Below are 24,644 nucleotides of genomic sequence, written 5' to 3'. Positions count from 1 at the left end.
CTTTGATTTGAGCTAATTGAAGCCTTTTTCAGACTTCTGACTCCCAGAAGTTTAAACTAATAGATTTGTGTAGTCCTACATCCACAAAATGTTTGCTAATATGCTACAGGAGCAAAGGAAACTTACTCACTTGGTGATACAATGACCCGTCTCTCATGAAATGATTAGTTGTTCTTTGGCAAACGAATGTTCTTACTTGGCACACAAAAATTGTCTTGTTTGAAATTTTAGTAGTGTAGGAAGTTCTAAAAGTACGAGATTCAGCATAGACAGCGAAAGCTCTACAAGGCTTTTTTAAGAGGTCAGTTTTCTTGGAAAACCCCAAACCATTTAGCTGGCAGCAAAGTCAGCGAAGTGGTTGATATTTATCTTACTGACTCAAGACACTGTTCCTGTGTCACAGTGATTAGCTTCTGTGCTAGATAGTTTCTGCTTCCTTTTCAGATCCATTATCTACACTTCAACGCTCTATTCTGAGCTCTAAAAGGTTGATCTTTATGGAATGTATCAGTGGGCTCCCTTGTTCTCTGACTTCAGTTGGTTCAGCCAATGTGAGGCCCTGGCAGGAGATCAGAGGATGGGAAGAGAATGAGGTTGGGCATTCCACTGTTTGGAGTTGCTGCTTGTGGCAGCATCCTTCTATCAGAGGCCACAGCCATGGTGAAGTGGTGCTTTCCCTATAGCTCTTTTCTCCAGGTTTCAGTCATCTCTTCAATAGTGGTGATTGCTCCTCCATTGTTAAAGCCCCAGGGTCCTTCACTATCCTCAGTAGTTTCTCTAAATTCTGATTACTACTTCATAAACTGTTTCATTACATTCTCCTCAAATTGCTCATTCTGAGTGTGCCACCCGTTTCCCAACTGAACCCTACCTGATGGTGTCCAGAAAGGCAGGCAGCTCTTACCTTGAGGGTCAATGATGGCTGAAGTAAGTTCTTTCATATTAGCATTCCAGAATTCACAGCTGAAGTTTCTGCCAGGGGGTGGCTTTAGGCGCAGAACACTAGTGACCTGGTAGAGGCCCTCAGAGGTCTCCATGTGGCTTGTCTTGGCAGAAACATTGATATTTGGCCAGAATACTTCTGCCAGGGGATAACCTGCAGCCTGGCAGGTGAGCTCTACCTCATCTGTCCCTGGGACCGGAAGGACGTGAGTGTTTATTTCCTTGTAGGAAGCTGGACAATAGAAGAAGAAAAGTAAATAAAATTTTTCTTTTCTGATTCCCATAGAGTCCTGTTCTCAATGCCATGTAAAATAAATAAAATGATCATTATCAATATTAAGTAATAATAGCATTGATTTTTAAAAATATTTCTCTTGTCCTATATATTATGCTATTTTACACATGTTGAATTATTTAATTCTTACAATACAATAAAAATGACATTGTTGATATTCCCAATTTTTGATGGCGATGACTGAAGCTAGTGAGGTTGAGTATTTTGCCCAGAGTCACAGGGCTAATAACTGGTGGAGCCAATATTTGCACACTGAAAATTTGATTCCAAATCTCAACAGTACTTTATGCCACCATATACTGTGGATTCTTGTATTACCATAAATTATCTCACAATTGAGACTGAAGAGAAGAAAGAGGATAGATAAATAAAATTACTAGCTAACTCTCATATCTTTAGAGTTTCCTCTAACATCTTCAGAAGTTTTTCTTCCCACGTCCTCCTTCCTTCTGTTCTCTTTAGGATTGGAAGGATAAAAAAATAAGGAATAGATTCTGTATGTAAATAGTAAAAAATTGGGTATATTTATTATTTACTTCTCTCCAACACACACACACACACACACACACACACATTTCTGTGCAGTATATGCTGAGTAAATTAATCAAATGGCTCTCTACCCTCTAAAAAACAGATCTAAAATAGACATGGGTGAAGCCAGAGAGCAAAGACACAAGGACAAATTGTCCAGTTACGTTAGAGCAGGGGTAGTCAACCTTTTTATACCTACCACCCACTTTTGTATCTCTGTTAGTAGTAAAATTTTGTGTGTGTGTATTTTTCCGAAGTTGAAAATGGGAAGGCAGTCAGACAGACTCCTGCATGCGCCCTACCGGGATCCACCCGGCATGCCCACCAGGGGGTGATGCTCTGCCCATCCGGGGCATCGCTCTGCTGTGACCAGAGCCATTCTAACACCTGAGGCAGAGGCCACAGAGCCATCCTCAGTGCCCGGGCCATCTTTGCTCCAATGGAGCCTTGGCTGCGGGAGGGGAAGAAAGAGACAGAGAGGAAGGAGAGGGGGAGGGGTGGAGAAGCAGATGGGCGCTTCTCCTGTGTGCCCTGGCAGGGAATTGAACCCGGGACTCCTGCACGCCAGGCCAATGCTCCACCACTAAGCCAACTGGCCAGGGCCAGTAGTAAAATTTTCTAACCGCCCACCGGTTCCACAGTAATGGTGATTTATAAAGTAGGGAAGTAACTTTACTTTATAAAATTTATAAAGCAGAGTTATAGCAAGTTAAAGCATATAATAATAATTACTTACTAAGTACTTTATGTCGGATTTTTGCTAAGTTTGACAGAATAAATCTTTATAAAACAACTTACTATAGTTAAATCTATCTTTTTATTTATACTTTGGTTGCTCTGCTACCGCCCACCATGAAAGCTGGAACTCCCACTAGTGGGCGGTAGGAACCAGGTTGACTACCACTGCTTTAGAGGGTAGCTAAAAAGAAATAAGGATTAATATATGCAGATACAGGGGAATATGAAAAGTAACCTGTTGATTTTGGAGAAAGGAAGAGGCAATGAGCACTAGCTTTTATTAAATAAAAAAATATTTCCTAAAGAAGTAGAATTTCAATACAATCTTTGAAGTAGAGAGATATATAGCACAAGTGTGATAAAATCTTTTTACTTAAATTGTTGGGAGGAGTATAAATAGGCACAAACTTTGAGAAGCAAATTTACATGAAAATAATGATAACAGCCAATCTGTATGATTTACTGAGTGTTCTGTGGGCGCTGAACTTCGTGCCCTGTGCTCTCACATCCTGTGGATGATGAGAGAATGCTCATTCCCCTCTCCACAGTTTCCACCCTTGAGCACCTCCTCTGTGTGTTCCTATATTATAAGTTCCTATATTATAAGTTACAGCCAAAGACAATCACTGGAGAGCAGGGTGACTGCACCTTCAAGTGCTGTAACAACCTGTGGCATCTGTGGAAGTTCTTGTCTCTGTTCGAGTAAGTGCACTCAGTTGGGCCTGCCGCCTGCCTCCCTCACAAAGTGGCGGACATCTCCCCAGCTCACAGGATCCCAGCTCCTGCTGTGACTGGGCAGGTGGGTCAGACTTTCTTGTCTTAAGGCTGGCTGGATGAGTGACCTTAGGGTCTGATCTGCAAACCTAGACTCTTAAGATAAAGGAATAAGAAATGAGAGGTCCCTATTCTGAATCATATTCTCCAGTGTAAATTATCAGCGAAGCCCCAAATTTGGGAAGGAGAAAAGGGAAAAATTATCTTGTCATCCAGTTATTAATTTAAAAACTAAAGTTCATTTATCATTTGGCATCGATTCTTGTGTATGTAAGTCACTTAGTCCAGAACTTGGAGAGGAGCAGGGGTGAGTGGCTCTAAAACCTGACTCCCTCCCCTTAACATGCATTATGTCCGTTTTAAACCACACAAAGACCTTATGGGGTAGGTAAAATTCATATTCCTAAACAGTAAAGAATAAAACATCTGGAATCGGGGTAGATGTCCTTCACAGCTACAGTATTCTGATTTCTGCATTGAAATTATCACAGAGGATGATTCTCCATGTAATTGCAAAAGTCTGGGGATAGAGCAATATAGAACAGGGGCATGTTTTCCAGGGGGCCTTAGGAGTCCCCAGAACTAGTCCATGAGGAGAATCAGTTCTGAGCCAGCCTCTTGAAGAACCTGAGCTAGTTAAGACTCACTAGTTTCCTTGGAGCCAAGTTTAGGCCTACCACTAGCCATAAGACAGTATTTCAGTCATGCATTCTGAGTACTTACTTTATCTTTCATTTTATGTTATTTATCTACCCTTGGTATGATGTCCTCTAATAATCATTTCATTCTATTATATTGTAGATTGTTTCTGAAGCTGTGGGGTCTTTGGGTGAGATTGAGAATGGATTTATGCGAGCAGTGCACTGAGGCTGAAGGCCGGCCTGCTCTCACAGGGTTGCTTGGGATAAGAAGCTGATCTTCAAGGCCAAGTTGAAAGGTGATTTCTCAGATAGGAGGGTCAGGAATCAGGAGCTGGGTTAAGGCTTGGGGATATATAAATGAGGAAGCAGATGGGAGAGTTGCTGAACTAGAATCAGTAAGGTTTGGGGAAGGGACACGAGACCACATCTACATTTAGACAACTTAAAGAATCTTCACAGTCTCTTTTGTATTTGGGAAGTGGCTGAAATGGCATTATTATTAGCAGCACACAATGGGGAAGCTGGATTGAGGATATTATTCTTAGGAAAAGATGAGTAAATTTTAGAATTTCAGAGGTGGGAGTGCTCTTAAAATTCAACTAGCCCAACTTCCTGCTCAATGAGAAATAGCTTCCTTAGCAAGTTTGCTAGATAGATACTTGATGAATGTTTCACATGCACTTGGAAATAATGTATATTCTGCAGTTGTTGAGTATAAGTTTCATGTTTGCCAATTAGTCAAGATGTCTATGTTGTTCAATTCTTCTTCTTCTTCTTCTTCTTCTTCTTCTTCTTCTTCTTCTTCTTCTTCTTCTTCTTCTTCTTCTTCTTCTTCTTCTTCTTTTTTATTCAGTGAGAAGAGGGGAGGCAGAGACAGACTCCCGCATGCACCCCAACCGGGATCCACCCGGCAAGCCCACTAGGGGTGATGTTCTGCCCATGTGGGGCATTACTCCATTGCTCAGCAACCAAGCTCTTCTTAGCCCCTGAGGCAGAGGCCATGGAGCCATCCTCAGCATCTGGGGACAGCCTGCTCCAATTGAGCCATGGCTACAGGAAGGGAAAAGAGAGAGAAAGAGAGAAGCGAGAGGGGGAGGGGTGAAGAAACAGACGAGTTCTCCTGTGTGCCCTGACCGAGAGTTGAACCCAGGACATCCACACACTGGGCTGATGCTCTACCACTGAGCCAATCGGCCAGGGCCTCAAATCTTCTATTTTCTCTTCTGTTTGTTCTATCAGTTATAATGGAGATGAGTTGAACTCTTTAAATATGTCTGTCAATTTTTGTTTTATATCATATATATATATATGTATATGTATATATATATATTTTTTTTTACAGAGACAGGGAGAGAAAGTCAGAGAGAAGGACAGACAGACAGTTTTTTGCTGCGACACCTTAGTTGTTCATTGATTGCTTTCTCATATGTGCCTTGACTGTGGGCCTTCAGCAGACCGAGTAACCCTTTGCTCAAGCCAGCAACCTTGGGTCCAAGCTGGTGAGCTTTTCTCAAACCAGATGAGCCGGCGCTCAAGCTGGTGACTTCAGGGTCTTGAACCTGGGTCCTCTGCATCCCAATCTGATGGTCTATCCACTGCACCACCGCCTGGTCAGGTTGTTTTATATATTTTGAAGCTATGTTGTTAAGATGTGCACACATTTAGGATTGTCTTCTTGTTGAATTGACATTTTTACCATTATGAAATGTCCCTTTTTATATTTAATAATACTTCATTTTTCATTATACTTTTTCAATACTTCATTAACTCACTAGTTACCTTTTTGTTATGTACATCTATGAATGGAAGCTCCTACTTCCAGAAGCAGTTATTGCCATGCTTGGATAGTTAAAAGTTAAACTGTCATTGGAAAATTTATTTTTATGCCAAGTCAAATTTACCTCATGGTAGCTTCAACCACTGGTTCTTGTCTGGCTTAATAAAATGACATATGGTAAGCACAGTGGTTAAGAACATTGTCTTCAGATTCTAAAAGGTTTGACTAGGCTTGAGCCAAGGGCTGGTTACATGACCTGTTGAGCGTTCATGTTTTTCATGTATGATGCTTATCCTTAACAGGAGTGTTAGAATGATTAAATGTGTTATGTGCCCAGCCTGACCAGGCAGTGGTGCAGTGGATAGAGAGTTGGACCGGGATGCAGAGGACCCAGGTTCAAAACCCCGAGATCACCAGCTTGAGTGCGGGCTCACCAGCTGGAGTGGGGGGTCACTGGCTTGGGTGTGGTGTCATAGACATGACCCCATGGTTGCTGGCTTGAGCAAGGGGTCATTCGCTCTGTTGTAGACCCCTGATCAAGGCATGTACAAGAAAGCAATCAATGAACAACTAAGGTGCCACAAAGAAGAATTAATGCTTCTCATCTCTCTCCCTTCCTGTCTGTCCCTATCTATTCCTCTCTCTGTCTCTCTCTCACACATACACACACAAAAATGTATTATGTGCCCAAAACATAATGTTAGTAATTATTATTAGCTCTTTCACATGAGAAGGCAACTCATCAGGTTCACCTGTAGATAAAACATGACTACGTCTTTCAACCATTTCTCATAGGATGTAGCTGTCAAACCCAGCTCCAGATACCAGTCTTTGGATTCATTTTATTTTTGCCAATGTAACATGACCTATATTCCAGATATGATCTAAGCAGTACAAAATATAGTGTGACTAAATACTTCCTATGTGCTGAGCACACTTTAGGCCCAATACAGTTTTTCATGCAGCCTAAGGTCATGAGAGCAATTTTTTTTAAACTATTTATTTATTTATTTATTTATTTATTTATTGTATTTTTCTGAAGCTGGAAACGGGGAGGCAGTCAGACAGACTCCCGCATGTGCCCGACCGGGATCCACCCAGCATGCCCACCAGGGGGCGATGCTCTGCCCATCCAGGGCGTCGCTCTGCTGCGACCAGAGCCATTCTAGCGCCTGAGGCAGAGGCCACAGAGCCATCCTCAGTGCCCGGGGCCATCTTTGCTCCAATGGAGCCTTGGCTGCGGGAGGGGAAGAGAGAGACAGAGAGGAAGGAAAGGGGGAGTGGTGGAGAAGCAGATGGGTGCTTCTCCTGTGTGCTCTGGTCAGGAATCGAACCTGGGACTTCTGCATGCCAGGCCAACACTCTACCACTGAGCCAACCAGCCAGGTCTCCATGAGAGCAATTTTGTTAAGTGAATGACCTACTGCCCAGCTTGGTTGGCTATAACAGACTGCTTGCCACTTGGAGATTATCTCCAGGTTGACACAAGTCCACCAATCACCCTTTGTTGGCCCTAAGTCAACAACTACTAGTTATTCAGTCTGTTACAGATATAGTTAGCTATATTATTACTATTCAACCCACATTTTACTACTTTATGCACAAGGTGTGTGCTGTGTAGATCCTAGACTTGTTTGTCCTCAGATCCATCCCTCAATTTTTCTTCTCTGCTTTTTACTACAGGTAGGCTGACTTCTGCAGGTTGTGTATTCCAGGTCCTTGACAGCCAATATGAGCATGGTGGGAAGATTACAGGGTGAAAGAGAGGGAAAAGTCAGGGTATTTCTTCCTCATGCTCTGTGCTACAATGGCCTCTTTGACAAGAGCTCCATCTCTTTCTTGGTTCCCGCTACAACTGGACAGATCCCCTGGGATTTCAGTGTCTGTCATGGACTGACCCCTGGGCTCCATCAGCCCTGCCTTCTTGTGTTCTCTCCAGCCTACCAGCGGCAGCAGCTCCCTCCTCCTGCTAATTGCAGATTTGCCTCCCTGTTCCCAGGCTGGCTTCTTAGTCTGTTCCATCAGAAGTACTATTTCATGATTTAAATTTCCACTGATTTAAATGGTTTCTGATTTCTCTGACTATATGATTCATTAATTACAGCAACTCTAGCATTTCTGAAATACAGATAAGCTGTATATAGTATTACCTGCTTATCATCATAAAGACAGTAAGTAACTAAGGTTTTAAAAATGTAGTTTCACATGCCTCAGCATTAGAGAATCTAGGTAGGGTTCTAATCATAACTGACAAAAATATTAGTTAGGGTTGCTCTCAATTCGTCCATGACAAGGCCTGGAGAGGAATACCATGTGAAAACGATTATAATTCCCAGGAGCTTTATTCCCCTTTTAAGTTCATAGTTTTCTTAACCCCTGCTTTCCTTGTTCCCTTGTTTTCCCAGTGGAGAAAAGACACCAAGAGCAGGGTCCCATCAGTAAGTTGTTTTAGCAAATGTTTTCTCTGGGCCTAAAGGCTGTATGCACAGTCACCTCTTCACTACCACATCGCCTCTCCTGGGCGGCTTCCTCCCCAGGCCCATTGTCTTCCCTTCTTAGGGCAAAGACCATTTCTCTTGCAAGAAAGAACGGAAGCCCTGCTGCCTCCTTCCTCCACTTGTTGAAGTTGTACCCTCTGTCTCTCTTGGGTTATTTTGCTGAAACGCTTCTGTAAACTTCAGCTCATTCCACATTCTGGCTGTTTCTCATCCTCATCCTCATCCTCATCCTCATCCTCATCCTCATCCTCATTCTTTGCCCAGGCCTTCAGGTTGGTTTGGCCCTCTGTTCTTAGAACTTGCTCTGTGTCTGTCGGGGATTCTCTGCACAGGCCAGTTCTCAATCTGTGGGCTCAATACCTGGGCTCCCCAGCCTCTCAGGGCCACTGTGTGCTTCTCCGCAGCCATACTCCCTACCCTTCCTTAGGCAGATTACTTATACTTGTGCAGTTGCAATCTGGCTTTTCTGAAGCTGCAGCCTCCTGCTACTGTCCCTTCTGCACTCTCTAGCCATTCTACCCACTATTGTTCCCCTATACTTTTGAGATCAGTTTCTTTTCACTACATTTACTATGAACTGTTGCCCATATATTAAAGAAGGTGCTCAATAAAACAACTATTTTCAAGATGTATGCCATAGGTCAGGCATTTTAAGAAAACAGTTCATCCTTTCTCTAGTCCTATTTCATTTAAGCAAGACCTAGCTAGGGTCCCAGATCTCCTTTACTTCCTTCAGAGACCCCTGATCATAGTAAAATACTCTTGAGTGATGATCTTAAACAATTTTTTTAAAGCTTGCATTCCTCCTGAAAGAACTGTGATGCAGTGTGTATCCTCTCACATATTAAGTTGATTCTCAAAGTATTTCATGTTTCTAGGTTGGAAAAATGTATGATATTTAGTACTTTAGAGACATTCATATTTTTAGTAAGACAATTATTTCACTCTTACATATATATCCAATGTCAACTAGATATCAAAGAAGGTGTCCTTTATAGACAGCACCATCCACTGAAAAATACATACAAAATTTTTTCTCTAATGTTAAGAGCTTACTTTGTTTCTTTTTATTCCTTGAGCCTCAGTTCCCATTCCACTTTTTCTATAGGATTTTATCCTAGTGCAAGATGTTTAAAAGCTCTTTTAGTGATTATCTTGTGTTTCTTTGCAACAACAAAATATGTATGGCTATTGAAATTAAATATTTTTTTCTTGTGACCAAAAGGCTTCAAGAGTTCAAAGCTTTCTTCTGCATTGAAATTTAATTTCCATTATTATTAGCACATATAAAATAAAAACAAAATATGGATATTAATAATTATTAAACATAAAAGATAAAAGTTTACTGGAAATGTATCTCCTAACAGGCTTATTTTTCAATTTGTTAAAAAATCTGAGGATGCATATGATTTATGGTTGAAATGAGGTAAGATTCAGCATCAATTCTATTTCTATTTTTCATTTTTGTAGCTATAAGGTTTAAGGAACATTGCTCATAAAAATAAGTTGGTGGGTATGGAAATAACGCATTTCATTCTTTGAAAGCCTTCTGATTTATACGGCAGAAATTACTTCATCTTTTGTTATCAGCTGCTCACTCTATTATGGCTTCCTTCAATTTTGTTGAAAAAGAGACTGATACATCCTCATTTGGAAAAGAATTTATTTGTTATAGTTTGATAAATAATCAGTATTTCTAATTTACTATTTTGTTAATGGTTATAAAGATTTTATAGTGTGGGGGCAAGGAACTTTATTCATCATGGGTCACAGGCTTTTTATGAAGTGGGAAAGAGCAATAATAAAAGAGGAACTGTTCTAGGGGAAACCCAAGAGCCTTGTCTGGAAGACACAGTCTCAGGTCCACTGAATTTGGGGTAAGAGTACTTGGGGAAGATGAAGATAGAAAAATTCATTTCCTAAAACTGCCTGTGTCTATGCACTCCTTAGAAAGTCTTCGTGATCCCCTTCTACCCTAGTCTGAAGACCATTAATAAGATAAGGAATTAATTAATTAATATTTAAGGAATATATCTGCTTCAGACCCAAGCCATCCCTGGTCTAGGTGAGGAAGCAGGCAGAGTGCCTTCCCTAGAATGAGGGACAGCCCTCAGCCACAGAGAAAAAGGAGGAGGCCTGGCCCCACACTGCCCAAAGACTCTAGATGCATTACAGTATTCAAATAGAGCTCAACAGACATGGGGGCAGTGATTTAGAGGCATAGATGACAGAGTACACTAGGGGATCATGAGAATGTACAGCCCTCTCTCTTCCTGTTAACTGAACTCAAACTATCTCTAATGTTCTGGGAGTTCCTCCCAGTTTAAGCTAGGATATAGGAAATGCAGTAAAGGAAGAAAGCAGCTACACTCAGGCTAAAGGCTTTCCTAATGACTCATGGATAGTTGAGGTATGAGAAGGTCACTGTCCCTGTCATAACTGAGAATGTTTGGATCAAATCTCTGGACACCCACCATATCATATGCCAGGTACCATTCTCAGTTCTTTATGCCCATTGACTTTTAGTTTTTTACAATAATCCTAAGTGGTAAGTGCTACTGTTATTCTTTTACAAATAAGAAAAATATGAGATTATGAAAGGTGAAATAATGTGCCTAAGGTCACAGGTGAGAACAACATTCACCTTCACTAAATCCTTTTAGTTTGTTTTTCTTTGAAACCGGATCATAAAGTCACAGATACCACTGCTGCTAAGGTCACTGACTAGTCTTTAGGGAACAAAACCCACGGATGCTCCAGAAGACAGAGCAGTGTTCTAATGGCAGATCGGAAGGAGACAGAAAAACTGGCATAGTTTAACTCAGAACAGTCGATGAAGACTGAAATACACAAGTCAACGAACAAAGCCAAACCTATTCTCTTAAAGTTATTATATGTCTCTCCTGAAATGACCTTTCCTAGAACAAACAAGAACATGAAGGTTTTCTTCAGATTTGGGTTCTTGGCTCAGATCATAGTGGAGAGAGTCCTGATCCCAAAGGGATGGGAACAGCTATTGACTCTACTGGGCTCCTTCAGGTCACCCAGGTTCACTTATGTGAACTTCTGCTTCATCTGCAATAAATGAGGCTTGGACTCGAGTAGTGCTTTCCAAACATTTTAGATTGACCCAGAGTGAGAAAAATATTTTGCATCATGACCAACATGCATACACCCTCTGAAACAAGTGCTTCACAAAACAACACTCAGCCCTACTATGTGATATCCTCTCAATATTCTATTTTATTCATTTGGTTCATTCATTTTACTCAGGGAGAAACATCGACCTGATTACTACTCTCTAAATTGATATTTTAATCCATTAGTGGGTGGTGAAACTGGTTTAAATAACTCTAGACTGGAAGAATAAGCTGTTCTCAAAGAGTAGCTTATAACCAAGTGAGTGTTGTTCCTCGCAAAAACTGTGAATTAGACACAGCCCATTTTTGGCACTCTCCTACCTTTCAAGGACTCATTTCCTGGATTCCTCTAGCCTATTTTATTTTATTTTATTTTTAGGCGAGAGGAGGAGAGATAGTGAGGCAGACTCCCACATGCACCCCGCTAGGATCCACCCACAACCCTATCTGGGGCAAATGCCGGAGAACCCCAGCTATTTTTAACATCTGAGGCTGATGCGCTCCAACCAAGCTATCCTCAGGGCGGGGCCACACTCGAACCAATTCAGCCACTGGCTGTTGGAAGGGAAGAGGGTGAGAGGGAGTCGTGTGTGAAGGGGTGTTGGAGAAGCAGATTGTCCCTTCTCCTGTGTGCCTGACAGGGGAATTGAAACCTGCACGTCCATATGCCTGGCCCATGCTCCATCCACTGAGCCACCACCCAGGGCCCCTCTAGCCCCATTTATTCCTACAACTCCTGCCTCTATTCACCCTTACCTTAGCTGCTTTATACTCATAGGTCAAAAATTATTTCTGAACAGATGGTTTTCTTTTCTTTGAGATATAGCTCTGTCTCCTTAAAACCATCCTCCCAGCTTTTGCTGGAGTTTGCTTTAGGCCCTTGTTGGAGAACTGCTTCCACAGATCCCAGTCCCTGAAACTACTCACCTTTGACTTGAAGAGTCAGGTACTTGTAGTCCCAGGCGCTCCCGTAGCCGATCACGCAGCGGTACTTTCCTGCGTCGCTCACTTGGACTCGGGAAAAGTGGAATAAGGCCTTCCCCAGGGGCAGCTGGTCCTTCAGCAAAGTGGCACTGTGCAAGGATGTATTGTTTTCCACCTTTTGCAGACTGGCTTTTACATGTTCAACTTCCACGTAATCTCCGGAGTAAAAATCACACTCCAGGGTCACGTTGCTGCCGTGTTCCACTGTGTACAGTTCCTTAGGGACCGTCACTGTGAATAAAGCTGAACAGAACATAAGACATTCACCCGTTGTCCGCCTTCACATTTCAGTTCTGTATACAGTGGGAGCTGAGGACACTCAGTCCACCCCAGTTTCCAGAAAATACCTGTCCTGTCGTTGTCTGGGGATCGCTTGAGCTCTTTTCTTGCCTTTCCCCAGCCAGTCTGTGCAAGAGCGGAACTCTTGATCCACTGCTCTGAGGTAGTTCAAGCCTCTCAACACTCCCCACCTGTTCAGCTGATTGCCCTCCTTCCACCTATTATACAGACTCATACTTTTCATGTGAGTCAAGTTACATCATTCTCTGCAAAATATTACCTACCTCACATCAATGACAGTAATAATAACAACTATCACATCGGGATAATGAGTCCTTTGATCTTGATCATGTTACTTAACCTCTATGAATCTCAGCCTCTTTGTCTGTAAAGGTACAGGTTAATATCTACCTCGCAGTATTATAAAAACTAAGAGAAATGGTACATGTGAAGTACCTTATTTTGGCGGGTAGTCAGTGGTCAGCAAATATTGGTTCCTTTCTTTTGTACCATGTTTTAATTCTTGGGAAAGTGGTAATCCATATATGGAATGCTTGGCCATTCTGTATGAATTGCAATATTTTATTAACCAGGAAAACTCATTCCCTGACCATCCTAAGCAATAGATTTCACAATGCAAGTAATTTTTGGGTTTTTATAAGTTGCTTAAATGCATTGCAATTCTATTCTTACTTATGGTTTTCCTCCTACTAGCTTACAAGTCTTTGAAGGCAGTGACCAGATTAAGTTTACTTTGGTATCTCCGGTGCCTAACACACACTAAATTCCATTTGAGGTTTGGCAAATGAAGGACGGAAAGAAAGAAAGGGAGAAAGAAAAGATAAGCCTATGCCCTGGCCATATAGCTCAGTTGGTTGGAGCATTGTCCTGAAATGCAGAGGTTGCCAGTTGAATCCCTGGTCAGGGTACATACAGGAGCAGATCCGTGTTCCTGTCTCTCTTGCTCTCTAAAATCAATACAGTAAACATTAAAAAAAGAAGAAAAAGAAAAGAAAAAAAGATGAGCCTTTGGGCCTAACCACATTCATTTCTGTTTTCCTCTCATCAAAATGCAACTTGCCCAAGATCACACACATTGGCATTCTTAATTATCATACAGCATACTTGAGAGTTAAGTGCTATGCATAAACTTGAGGTCTATTAAAAACAACTGACAATTCTTCATCTTGCCTACAACAGTTTTTTTTTTATACCACAACTAGAACATAAATGTGCCTTTGTGACAGAAATCTGTGGTACAGAGAAGAGTTAAATCTGCACAGCAGTCTTTTGAGTAGAATGGGGGTGAGGCAGGGCTATATAACATGAGTGCTTTTATGTAAAATAATGCTAATGCCACTTGCATTTGCTTGGTTAGGAGCAATAACACTCTGGGATGAAATATGTATAAAGCGATATTGTGCTTCCCAATTTCTCCTGTGATTCCATTTTCTGGAATCTACTGAACACTTGTTATACTTCTCACCCTGGGTCTCCAAAATAGGACCTTCTAAAGGTAGATCCCTTTATGATGAGGATCATCTGCAGATACTTGTGATGAAGTCCCCTTATAACTAAGATGGAACCACTTCATACCAAATCTGTTCTTCCCTGAAGAATAATATTTATTTATCCATTTATTAAATATTATCAATTTTATTTTAAATTAAATTATTAATTTTATTTTAAATGTATTTAAATTTCTAATTTTATTTTATTATACATGATAAAACAGGAAACAGGAAAGAAAAATGCAGCTTGCAGGAAAGATTAGTAGCTCAGTCTGAGATATAACAAGAATTTGTAGACTTTGGGTGTAGTCTCTACTGAATTTATTTAACAAATTTATCACACTTGTATTTCCTTCTTATGCAAGGAATGCCAGTAACTTCCTCTGAAACTCCCTACAGCATAAAGCAGAACACCCCTCTTTACTGTCTGGGCCTTTGACAAAAATCAATTTTCTGCTTGCTTCCCTCCTCTGCCATGTGCTGAGTGAATGTGTACAGGGCCAGCATCAGTACTTATTAAATTTCCCTGGAAGCTTCTAATGTACGGAGAATATTGCGAACTATTGGTTAAACAAATAGAACACTTGCTCTTGTAAATATCATTTGTCATCTTCCCATTCAAAGTGTTGGCCTCAGTTTCACCTGAGCTAGTAAGGAATGCAGAATGTCAAGCCCTATCCTACACCTAAAGAAGCAGAATCTGCATCTTAACATCACTGGTGTCATCCCCATGCACATTAATATTTGAAAAGCAGAGGTATAGCGCTGGCCAGGTAGCTCATTGGTTAGAGCATCATCCCACTGTACCAAGGTTGGAGGCTCAATCCAGGTCAAGGCACATACAAAAATCAACCAATGACACTGGCCGGTTGGCTCAGTGGTAGAGTGTCGGCTCGGGGTATGGAAGTCAGGTTTGATTCCTGGTCAGGACACACAGGAAAAGTGACCATCTGCTTCTCCACCCCCACCCTTTCTCTGTCTCTCTCTTCCTCTCCTACAGCCATGGCTTGATTGGTTCAAGCAAGTTGGCCCCAGATGGGCAGAGCATCACCCAGTAGGGGTCTTGCCAGGTGGATCCCAGTTGGGGCACATGTGAGAGTCTGTTTCTCTGCCTCCCTGCCTCTCACTTAATATAAAAAAAATTAAAAATCAACCAATGAATGCATGACTAAGCAGAACAAGGAGTCGATGGTTTTTCTTTCTTTCTTTCTCCCTTCCTCTCTCTCTAAAATCAATATATTTAAAAAGAATTTTTAAAAAGAAACAGAATTATAACACCAATCTGCATTTGGACTTTTAATGGGAAGTAGAGTAAGAGTTAATACTTATTAAACACAATAAGCCAGACACTGGGCTTTTATATCATCATCACATTTGATGTTTCCAAAATTTTGCAAAGTAGAAGTTGCTATCCCCGTTTTACAGATGGGAAACCTGAGGCTTAAAAAACTGATACACTTGCCCTGGCCCGATAGCTAGGTTGGTTAGAGCATCAACCCAACACCCAAAGGGTGTGGGTTTGAACCCCAGTCAGGGCATATACAGGAACAGATCACTGTTTCTCTCCCTTTCTCTCTCTCTAAAATCAATCAATAAATTAAAACAACAACAAGTGATACATTTGCCCAAGGTCAAAGAGTGGTAGCTCAGGGAGTTGGAATTCAAATTCATATCTCTGTGACTTGAAAACCTATACTTCTAACAACTTTATAGATACAAATGTATATTCACTGGCATGCATGTTATATCCATGAATGAAATAGATATACTTCTCATCTTTATGCTAACAAAAACACCTTTGCTTTCTATTTTATATGCCTCATAGCTATTAAACTAAGCTTCATCCTAGTATTGAACTCCTGAAGTTACCAGACAAAGAAGAAAATTGAAAAGTTTTCATGACTACAAAATTAAGCAGACAAAACAGGTTTTCTCCATTCATTTGGGCCCCTTGACTAGATTAAAGGGTACAGGACTTGGCCAGGGCATGAAAAATTTATACTGCAGGTTCTTTAGACAAATTAAAGCAGCTGCCTTGAGTAATGCTGGAGCTTTTAAAAAAATTATATAATGTATACATACTTTAATATATTAGTCCTCTGAATCTACATTTTTTTTTTTTATTTTTTTATTTTTTACAGGGACAGAGAGAGAATCAGAGAGAGGGATAGACAGGGACGGACAGACAGGAACGGAGAGAGATGAGAAGCATCAATCATCAGTTTTTTTTTTTATTTTTTTTTTAATTTTTTTTTAATTTTTTTTTTTTTTATTTATTCATTTCTAGAGAGGAGAGAGAGGATAGAGAGGCAGAGAGAGAAGGGGGGAGGAGCTGGAAGCATCAACTCCCATATGTGCCTTGACCAGGCAAGCCCAGGGTTTCGAACCGGCGACCTCAGCATTTCCAGGTCGACGCTTTATCCACTGCGCCACCACAGGTCAGGCTGAATCTACATATTTTAATAAAAGATAAGAATCTATGTAACCCAGTTACACATACATGAGATTAAGGTACACTTATAATGCTGAGCCTTTTTTAAAGAGCTCGAGTAACTTTGCATTTTATTTGCAATCAGGCATCAATGGGAGCCAGCACATGTTACATCTACAGGAAACACAAAATAAATTATTTGCATTGCCTCCCAAAATAGCTTCTTTAAACTCATTTTATACTTTTCCATTTAACAACAGAACCTTAGGCTTGTGTATGCTTTCTAATTAATGTACTTGAAAGGTGGGGGCTGCTTTACATAGCCACAGTTTTCAGAAAATTTTAGTTTCTATTTTAAGATAAAAGCCTGCTCTGGACACCTGACTCATGCATTCATCTTTATAGGAACTCTGCACAGAGACATCTTATCTCTTAGAAATCCTTTTCCCAACCTACTTCTGCTTTGTATATCTCAGGGGTTAGCAGAAGTATTGTTGGAGGCTGAAGACCAGGTCAGTGGAGTGAGCCAGGGTATAGTCCCTGCCCCTAGAGTGACCTCAAGCATCACCATGGTCATGTCCCCCCTCATTTTTATCCATCTTTAAAAGATGAAGAAAGAAGGAAACATCAATGAAAACAGTAAAATTTGGGTTACTTTTTCCCTCTAAGACATGACAAAATACAAAAATAAGTATTTTACCTTAAATGTATTACAAGGTGGGTTACAAGACCTCATTAGGTTTTGAAGTCAAACAATAATAAAGTACAAGAAACAAGTGAACTATAATGCTACTATAATAAACGAGTGTGATTTATGTGGAAGGATAGCCACACAGATCAATAGAACAAAGTGGAGAGTTCAGATATAGATGCACACAAACTTGACCAATTGATTTTTGACAAATGTGTGGACAATTCAATGGAAAAAGGATCCTGTTTTCAACAAATGGGGTTGGGTAACTCAATGCAAATAAAGAAAGAAAGAAAAAAGAAAAAAGAAAAGAAAAGCCTCAACCTCTACTTCATACCTTATATAAAAATTAACTCAAGATGGATTATAAACCTAAATGTAAAATGTACCTCTATAAAATGCTTGGAAGAAAACATAGAAGAAAGTCTTTTGGAGCTTCAGTAAAACAGAGTTCTTAGTATGACATCAAAAGCACAATTCATAAAAGAAAAAATAAACTGAGCTTCACCAAATTAAAATCTTTGTTCTGCAAAAGACATTGTGGAAGGATAAAAGAATAAGTCACAAGTTGGGAGAAAATTCAGTGTGCCCGTAAAGTCATGGTGCACTTTTGACCAGTCACAGGAAAGCAACAAAAGATGATAGAAATGTGAAATCTGCACCAAATAAAAGGAAAACTCTTCCAGTTTCATATCTATTCAGTGCAGTTCGATGTGGGCTCACGCACAGATTTTTTAGGACTCCTTAGGTAGCTATCCCGTATAGCCTCTTCAGACTCGTCACTGACTGATGGTCTACCAGAACGGGGTTTCTCCACCAAACTGCCGGTTTCCTTCAACTGCTTATCCCACCGAGTAATGTTATTCCTATGTGATGGCGCTTCGTTATAAACGTGCCGATATTCATGTTGCACTTTGGTCACAGATTCGAATTTAGCGAGGCACAGAACACACTGAACTTTCCTCTGTACCATCCACATCTCGACTGGCGTGGCCGTGGGCTGTTCTGCTGTATACACAGTGTTACGTCATCATCTGCACATGCGCACATGCTGCCACATCATCCTACAGAAACTGGGAGGGTTTTCCTTTGGTTTTAATTTGGTGCAGATTTCACATTTCTATCGTCTTTTGTTGCTTTCCTGTAACTGGTCAAAAGTGCACCATGACTTTACGGACACATTGTATTTGCACATCACATAGTTGATAAAGGAGGGAGAGGAATGTGACTGGGCAAAGAGCAGTCTGGGACCACCTAGAAGGGAGGGAAAAGTTCTTCAAAGGGTAATCAGTGCCAAAGGAGCCCTTTCTCAATCAAAGGCAGAATGTTGGATGGCTTCCCATGAAATTGGGGCTGCCATCTCTGAGGACCTAACATCCTGTGCCCACTTCTCTCTTCCTCTCCTTACCTCTTGGTGTTTACCCACAATAATGCACTCATGGTTGTTACTACGTATTAGAACTACCTTGCCTAGGAGAGCGACAAGCTCTGAAACTGTTTTTCTTCCTGCCCATCCATACTTTCTGGTAGAACTTCTTTCTCCAATATCCAAAGGCATCCCATTAAGGTTCCTTATTTATTTGGATATTAGGGAGACTCTGATTTCCAAATCAAGTAATCCACAATTAGTGTGGGAATGACCAATGATGACCATTGCTTTTTAAAAGAGGAACTGTTGGGCAGATAAAATGTATTATGCTCACTTTGTTAAAGAGGCCGTTGCCCAGGTGATATTAATGTGTGTTGAGAATTGTTATAGCCTGAGGCTTGGTTTTGGGATTAAGCCTGTCCCACCCTTTTTGGTGTGAGGTGGTACAATCCTATCATGCCTCATACAAGTGATTTTGTATTAGAGACTTCCCCATTATGTATATTGGATTAAGGGTTTGGATTTCTACACTATAAAATGGGAACGGAGCGGGAGTTTGCTCTCTTGGTTCCTGAGGTTAGCATGAGAGAGCAGAGAGAATAGAGCCAGCAGCGGGAGGAGGCCACGTGGAGAAGGTCAGGAAAAGCAGCCAAGATGGCGGAGTACTGAGTGAGATACCAGTTTGTACAGAGTTTGTATCTGGGATAAGGAAGGAAATGGGGAACTGAGGAGAATAAGGCTGTTGAGCTAGAAACCTTTGATTCTAGGAAACTCGGATAAATCAGTAGCTTTGTGAGCACTGAATGTGACTGGGTTTTGGAGCCCAGTGTGTATTTTTACTTGCCCGCCGGGTGCAAAGCTAGAATTAAAGACTATGGCCCACCAGTTTTTGGCTCCGCTGTTTCTTTGCCGACTGTCCGAATCCAATGCGAACCTGCATGAGCCAGGCTTCTCTGATGGTGGCCCTAGCCATGCCTCCTGGCTTTACAGGAACTCAAATAAATATTTAATAATCAGCAAATGTCTGCAAGAGACTCTTTAGAGTGACAGAGTCCTGTAGGTGTCCCCCTGACCTTGTCTCCTCACTCTCCCTGCCAGAAAAGAAGACAGCTGCTTGACACCTCACCTTTCAGGACAAGTGATCAATGTCCTCTTGTATCAGTTCAGAGGTGTATGGTCTAAGTGTTTCTGTCTTCTTGTCACCACCTTCGCTGGAGAGTGGGACTAGATAGACCAATATTCTCAGTCCCTGTTTTCACAAAACAGGAACAATGGGAATACACAAGCCGCTATTCTATCTGCTGTGCTTGTAAGAGCCAGTCATCACACTTCCTCTCAAAGGCAGCCTTCAGCCTGCAGACCACATTCTCACTGGTGGCTTCCGTAAGCACCATCAGCTGCTCCTAGTCCTCAGGTCCCTTCCTTCGTCTGTTCTTACCTGTGGTCTGAGGAAGCTGCATTCCCAGGCTCAGAGTTAGCAGGAGAAGGAACATGTTCTCCACCAGTTCTGAAACAGACATTTGAAAGTCTCAAGGCTTTCTGAAGTTTTGCTGGGTCTCATGACTTGGTGATTTGCTCACTCCTGAAACATAAAAATAAGCCATAAACAAATCTTTAGGGGAGGCAGTGGACTATGGCAGGGTGAAGCTGGGAAGGGAAGTTATAGGTCTGGAAAAGAGGGAAGATAGGGTAAGAGGAAGCGAGGCCTTCTTTATCAATCTAAATTAGAAGCTCTTCCTCCTTTTTTAACAGCTTTTTCTAAATATAAAGCAGGCCTCTGACTCACCCCCAATGGTAGTTATCTCCTTGTCTCTCCCACAGAGTTTCAGTAGTAGGCCCCTGCAAACCAACCTCTCTCTCTCTCTCTTTCTCTCTCTTTTTTTCTTTTTGGCCTTATGTCTAATTTTTACTCTGGAATGTAAAGCTCTTTTTTTTGGTCTTGTTTTGTTTTTGTGTGACAGAGACAGAAAGAGAGACAGAGATAGGGACAGACAGGGACAGGCAGGAAGGGAGAGAGGTGAGAAGCATCAATTCTTCATTGTGGCTCCTTAGTTTCTTTAGTTGTTCATTGATTGCTTCCTCATATGTGCCTTGACATGGGGGCTCCAGCTGAGTGAGTGACCACTTGCTCAAGCCAGTAACCTTGGACTAAAGACAGTGACCTTGGGCTTTAAGCAAACAACTTTGGGCGCAAGCCAGTGACCATGGGGTCATGTCTATGATCCACGCTCAAGCCAGCAACCCTGCACTCAAGTAGGTGAGCCTGTGCTCAAGCCAGTGACCTCGGGGTTTTGAACCCTGGGTCCTCCATGTCCCAGTCCAACGCTCTACCACTGTATCACCGCTTGGTCAGGCTAAAGCTCTTTTTAATTAAAGTTTAGTTGACGTACAATATTGTACTAGTTTTTAGGTGAATAACATAGTGAGAGTTCACATTTTTACACCTTACAGAGTGATCAGCACAGAATGTCTAAAGGCTGTAACAAGAGACAAAGAAGGACCCAGGAGTTCAATGTCTGGGCACTTATCTGAAGAAAACAAAAAATTCAAAGATGTATGCCCCTCTATGTTCACCAAAGCATTATTTACAATAGCTAAAATATGGAAACAATCTAGGTGTTCATCAATGGATGAATGGATAGAGAATAATAAGAATATTATTCAGCCATGGAAACAAATGAAATCTTGCCATTTGCAACAATGTGGATAGACCTAGAGTGTATTATGTTAAATGAAGTAAGTCAGAGAAAGACAAATACTGTATCATTTCACTTATGTGTGGGATCTAAAAAACTAAACAAATGAACAAACAAAACAGACTCATAGATACAGAAAAGCTGATACTTGCCAGAGGGTTGGGCTACAGGGATAAAAGGTAACAGGCCATGATATGGCCAAAAAGATGAAGGAGATTAGAAGGTACAAACTTATAAATAAGTTACAGGGATAAAAACCAATCTTGTTTCTCAAATAAATAATCTACACCATCTGTCCCAGCTGGAGCAGCACTCTGGGCTTCAGACACTTGGGCATAGTGCTCAGCAGCACAGAGCTAGATTCTCAATAAATATTTGACAGCTGACTGAGCATGTAAAGTAGTCAAGTTCTCTTTAGTGTTCTGAACGAGTGTGCCCATCACTTGACATACCTGTTACTAAGAGGTTTGGACAGGGAGAGCAGAGAACTGGCACTGCTGAGTGGGTGCCCAAACTTGGTCCTGTTCCACCTCCTATACTTCCTATATTTGCTGAGCTTTTTTCCCATCCAAGCACTTTTCATGATTGAAGGCAAAAAGGGACAGGACTCATGACTGTCATCTATTTTGTCTCCAAGAGGCTTTCAAAATTTTATTAGACATGAAACCATTTCTTCAAGGGAAATTGGTTGGAGCCACTCATGTAAACCAGGTAAAAGCAGAGTTGCTCTGAACATAAAGGAAAGCCAGTGGAGGATCTGGGTCAGGACGACAGAGTCCCACTTACATTTTTAAATGATGACTCAGCTTGAGCCCTGGCTGGGTAGCTCATTTGGTTAGAACGTCATCCCAATACACAAAGGTTGTAGATTTGGTTTGATTCCTGGTCAGGGTACACACAAGAATCAACCAACAAATGCATAAATAAGTGGAACAACAAATTGATATATCACTCTCTCTCTCTCTTCCCTTTTCCTCTCTTTCTAAAGTCAATAAATAAAAATTAAAGGGGGCTCTGACCAGTTGGCTCAGTTAGAGCATCATCCTGAAACACCAAGGTTGCAGGTTTGATCCTCATTCAGGGCACATAAGGGAAGTGACCAGTGAATGGACAACAAAATGGAACAACTAATGCATGCTTCCTTCTCTCTCTTCGTTTCTCTCTCTGTATCTCTAAAAAAATAAAAATTAAAAATAAATAAAGGAGGGCTCAGCTTTGGTGTAGGTAATAGACTACTGTTGGGAAGGAAAGTGGGTAGGCCAAGATTAGAAGCGGGATAATCAATAAGGAATATTTTTGCAGAAATGATGATAGTTTGGATTAGAGTTGTGAGGTTAGTGGAGGTGAGAAGTGGTCTGTTGAAGTCATATATATATATATAAAATCAACATCTTTATTAAGGTATAAATGACATATAATAGAGAATCATGTGTATGTATATATGTATATATTTAAAACACAGATGATTCAATGGTACAATTCAGTGATTTTTAGTATATTCACAGAATTGTGCAACCCACACCACTACCTAACTTTGGGTCATTTTCGTCATCCAAAAAGAAGCTCCAACCCATTAGTGGAAACTTCCTAATTCCCCTCTCCTCTCCCTCCAGCCCCTGGCAACCACTAATCTACTTTCTGTTTCTATGAATTTGTTTATTCTGGATATTTCATTTAATGTAGTCATACTATATGTGGCCTTTTGTGTCTATTTTCCTTCACCAGGCATAATATATATTTTCAAGATTCATTTATATTGTAGCACATATCAGTACTTCATTCCTTTTCACAGCTGAATAATATTCCATTGTATGACTACACCACATCTAATTTATCCATTCATCAGTTGATGGGCATTTGGATTGTTCCCACTTGTTGGCTACTCTGAATAAGTCTGGATATTTATATGCAAGATGTTTGAAATTTATTTTTTAGCGAGAGAGAGAGAAAGAGAAAGATAGGAATAGAAAGAGATGAGAAGTATCAATTCATAGTTGTATCACCTTAGTTGTTATTGATTACTTCTCATACATGCCTTGTGGGGGGCTCAAGCTGAGCCAGTGACCCCTTGCTCAAGCCAGTGACCTTGGGCTCAAGCCAGCAACTTTTGGGCTTAAGCCAGTGACCACGGGTCATCTCTATCATCCAGCGCTCAAGCCAGTGACCTTGCACTTAAGCCAGCAACTGTGGGGTTCTGAACCTGAAACCTCAGTGTCCCAGGTCGATCCTCTATCCAATGCACTACAACCAGTCAGGCTATATGCAAGTTTTTGTGTAGACATATTTTCAATTCTCTTGGGTATGTATGTAGCAAGCAGTTCCTTGGTTAAATGGTTTAACTTCTTGAGAAATTGCCAAGCTGTTTACCAAACAAATGCTTAGAAAATTTCACCCAGTCTGCAGATTGTCTTTACAGCTTCTTCTTCTTTTTTTTCTGGTGAGAAGTGGGGAGGCAGAGAGACAGACTCCCACATGCGCCTGATCAGGATCCACCTGACAAGCCCACTAGGGGGCGATGTTCTACCCATCTGGGGCATTGCTCCATTACAACCGGAGTCATTCTAGCACTTGAAGCAGAGGCTATGGAGCCATCCTCAGCACCTGGGACAACTTTGCTCCCATGGAGCCTTGGCTGCAGGAGGGGAAGAGAGAGACAGAGAGGAAGAAGAGGGGGAAGGGTGGAGAAGCAGATGGGCGCTTCTCCTGTGTGCCCTGGCCAGGAATCAAACTTGGGACTTCCACATGCTGGCCTATGCTCTACCACTGAGCCAACTGGCCAGGGCATCTTTTTAGCTTCTTGATGGGTTCTTTGAATCCAAAATGTTTTAATTTATTTTAATTTTAAGTACAATTAATTTTGATGCAGTGAATTTGTCTATTTTTGTATTTTATTACTTGTGCTTTAGGTGTCATATGTGTGAAACCATTGCCTAATCCAAAATAAAGATTTACATCTACTTTCTATTTTATGTTTTCTCCTGAGAATTTATAGTTTTTGTTCTTATATTTAGGTCTTCAAAGCATTTTGAGTGTATTTTTGTATATGCTATGAGGTAAGACTCTTGACCCATTCTTTTGCCTACAGACATCCAATTGTGTCTGAACAATTTTATGTGAAAGATTATTCTTTCTCCGTTGAATTATCTTGGCACCCTTACCAAAAATCAATTAACCAGGTCCTGGTTGGTTGGCTCAGTGGTAGAGCGTCAGCCTGGTGTGCAGAAGTCCCGGGTTCGATTCCCAGCCAGGGCACACTGGAGAAGCACCCATCTGCTTCTCCACCCCTCCCCCTCTCTTTCCTCTCTGTCTCTCTCTTCCCCTCCCGCAGCCAAGGCTCCACTGCAGCA

At 41.3% G+C, this 24,644-nt stretch overlaps 1 protein-coding gene across 2 annotated transcripts in view; it reads right to left on the bottom strand.

Moving 5' to 3' along the window:
- Positions 1 to 24,644, bottom strand: part of PDCD1LG2 (programmed cell death 1 ligand 2) — a 51,171-nt gene that overhangs the window by 18,884 nt on the left and 7,643 nt on the right. For both annotated transcript variants that reach the window (XM_066257206.1, XM_066257204.1), the window contains exons 2-4: positions 20,040 to 20,183; positions 12,264 to 12,563; positions 905 to 1,174 (exon numbers count right to left, since the gene is read on the bottom strand). In XM_066257206.1, coding sequence (XP_066113303.1) covers positions 905 to 1,174; positions 12,264 to 12,563; positions 20,040 to 20,121 — 652 coding nt within the window. In that variant the 5' untranslated portion in view covers positions 20,122 to 20,183. The remainder of the gene's footprint in view (positions 1 to 904; positions 1,175 to 12,263; positions 12,564 to 20,039; positions 20,184 to 24,644) is intronic.

This window comes from Saccopteryx bilineata, chromosome 2 (genome assembly GCF_036850765.1).
Source record: "Saccopteryx bilineata isolate mSacBil1 chromosome 2, mSacBil1_pri_phased_curated, whole genome shotgun sequence".
NCBI lineage: Eukaryota > Metazoa > Chordata > Mammalia > Chiroptera > Emballonuridae > Saccopteryx > Saccopteryx bilineata.
The sequence above is the reverse complement of the archived record's forward strand: the minus strand, read 5'-3'. Positions and strand labels throughout refer to the sequence as shown.